The following is a 2,804-nucleotide window of genomic DNA, read 5'->3' as shown; positions in this document are numbered from 1 at the left end:
TGCCCTTTGCACAAATTCAGTTTTAGAAAAAATCTGCTTCCCTATTTTCACTTTACATTCTATTTATAGTGTCTTCCTTCTTCCTGAAATGGTTAGACAGTCTTGTGAAATAATAGCCCCTTGTGAAAATGATGGAACTCAGTTCCTTTATCAGACTTTATTTGATTAAGCTTAATTTAAAGTATGAAGTAAATGTGACAATAATCATCATAAAAAAAGAATCATAGTCAACAAAACGTGACACATTACATAGGCTACATTGTGAAACTGGGACAGGTCTAAGGCATAATCAAATATATTTACTGGGCTGGTGTGACAGATATCAGAACATCAGATAGTAGCCTTTCATTTTGTATCCCTCATGAGAAATTCATGATGAATATCTTAGAAAATCGAGAAACATAAAATAAATATAATAATAATAATAATAATAATAATAATAATTGTTATTGATAATAATGGAGGGTAGACCAAAGCATGTCACTGGTGACGGATAATAAGCAATAGACTACAAAAGTGTATGGGTTTCTCAGTAAAATACATTGGTTACCTAGCTCTGTATGGCAGTCAATCTAAGCTAAAAAGGGGCGTGGCCCAAAATAAATTGCAATAGTAATCGTTCAAGGTTTTTTTTATGATCCTTAGGCTTAGGGTCATCCAAATAACATATACAAATTGCTGTAGGGCAGGCCTCTTGAACATTTTTGGATCATCATGATAAATTCAGGGGTTGAAACCATTAACAACCTATAAGGCAAAACCTTCTAACTTATTTTAAGTAGCCTAGCATGTGGTGTTAAATCTGAATCCCCCCCCCACCGCCCACCCCTTTTTCCCCCTCACTGTATATGTTTCTTTTCCCTTTTTACCTCCTTTATGATGAATTCATGTTCTGTTCTTTGACAAATAGAAGTGTCTATTTGTACGTCTCTAAATGTTTTGATGAATTTAACAAGGTGGACCCTCTTGTAAACAAGTGTAATGCTTTATTGGGTCGTCCACTCATAGTTAACAGTCTTTGTATTGAGTTTGTGCTTGAAATGTACTGTAATTCTGCAAACTGTTAATAAATATTTCAATCAATCAATCAATCAGTTTTTGAGTCTGAATCCATTCCAAGCGTTTTGCACGAAAAACATATCCACTTGCCCAAATGTGATGACCTCATCACATTTGTGATGACGGCTAATTCAAATGTGAAGTTTTTGCCCCATATAAATAAGGTTATTTATGGTAGCTTATGGTACCCCAACTTTCGACCCCTGAATGATTTCAATACAAACATGTTTAATGTTATTTGGATGACCCTGAAGTAAGGTGGACCCTCTTGTAAACAAGTGTAATGCATTATTGGGTCGTCCACTCACAGTTAACAGTCTTTGTAGCCTATTGAGTTGTGCTTGAAATGTACTGTAATTCTGCAAACTGTTAATACATATTTCAATCAATCAATCAAACCCTAAGGATCATAAAAAAACAACTTTGAAGATTACTATCGCAATTTATTTTGGGTCAAACCAGATTGACTACCTAACCTACTGGCCCACAGTGTTAGGAGTCTAAGACCATAGTTCGGCCCAATATTCTCTATAGGCGTAAAATATATTGGGCCAGCTGCGCCTTCACGTATATAGGCCTACGTAGTAGTCTATCATGACGGCGTCGCTCGCCGACAAGAACTGATCTCTCGACAGCAGCCATATCTTGCTTGAAGATTATTCCTTGTATCATTGGCGGGCGAAAACATACTCTGTGTAGCTGCTCCAGACTTTGTCTTCGTTCGGGTCATTGCTGTTGTACGCGCACGTCCCAGTGGAGCTGCACGCCACCATGTGGAAGCCACTCTCCGCCAGTCGGTCGAACGCCTGCTCCAAGAAGTTATACTTCAAGTAATACCTGGACGTGTACTTATCAGGCGTTCGGTCAGGGTCCCGACTCTCGTTCAGCGTCTCTCCAAAAACCTCCTTCGCCAACGAGATCTTACTGCAGACGGTTATTCTGGCGACCCTGCGGAATTTGGCGTCTGTTTGGATATCTCTCCCGATCGTGTAGGTGCCCCGGTAACCGATGGTGACATAGCCGGGCGTGCCTTTGATCGGTGACGGCTGCGGAGAACCGGTGGTGGTGGTGGTGCTGACCTGTCCTGCCCCCTCCTCATCCGGACCCCCACCCTTCACGGGGTCTCTGGCGGCGGCCGTCCTGAGGCGCTGCGACAGATCGTGGAGCAGAAAGAAGTCCGCTTCCTTCTGTAGTCTCCTCTTCTCTTGGAACAGGTCGGGCAGGACGAGGTCCGAGTCCCTTAAGTACTCCAAAATGTAACGGAACAGACAGCCGTCCCGGTCGAAAAAGAAGCGCCCTTTGCGGTCTTGAGGCACTTCGCTGGGGCAGCCCTGGGCGAACGTTTTCCACAGAAGAGAATTTGGAACAGAAGTCAGAGTTTTAAGTTGGGTCACGTAGAGTTGTCCACCCACGTTCAGCTCGACTATGTCGGGAAATTGTAAACTTTTGCTGTCGGTTTGAGCCATCTCTCTCTCTCTCTCTCTACCACCGCTCCAAATGCCCTGCAGGATAAATGGGGTGTAGGCTGACTGTAAAGAGTTGTTTATATGGTTTTTGGGTATGTGGGAGGAGGAGAATAGGACACATCACATCTCTGCGATTAACTCTTCAGAGGGAAGTGGGCTGTAGCCTATGCCATAGAATCTCGCACTTTCAATAAAACAAATTAGACTGAAAGGGTAAGACATTGGGCTAAAGTGTATTAAGCGGAGACTGTCTATAATGTTTAACTTGTCGATTAATTC

General features: G+C 42.3%; 1 protein-coding gene across 1 annotated transcript in view; it reads right to left on the bottom strand.

The window, feature by feature from the left end:
• The window catches only part of LOC306920293 (BTB/POZ domain-containing protein KCTD12-like), a 2,614-nt gene extending 53 nt beyond the window's left edge, over positions 1 to 2,561 (bottom strand). The window contains exon 1 of the mRNA XM_079497001.1: positions 1 to 2,561. This exon is cut by the window's left edge and continues 53 nt beyond it. Coding sequence (XP_079353127.1) covers positions 1,728 to 2,525 — 798 coding nt within the window. The 5' untranslated portion in view covers positions 2,526 to 2,561 and the 3' untranslated portion in view covers positions 1 to 1,727.
• Positions 2,562 to 2,804: the final 243 nt, after the last annotated feature.

This window comes from Electrona antarctica (genome assembly GCF_951216825.1).
Source record: "Electrona antarctica genome assembly, chromosome: 3".
In the NCBI taxonomy this organism is placed as follows: Eukaryota; Metazoa; Chordata; class Actinopteri; order Myctophiformes; family Myctophidae; genus Electrona; species Electrona antarctica.
Note: the sequence above shows the minus strand (reverse complement) of the source record. Positions and strands in the feature narration are given on the sequence as shown.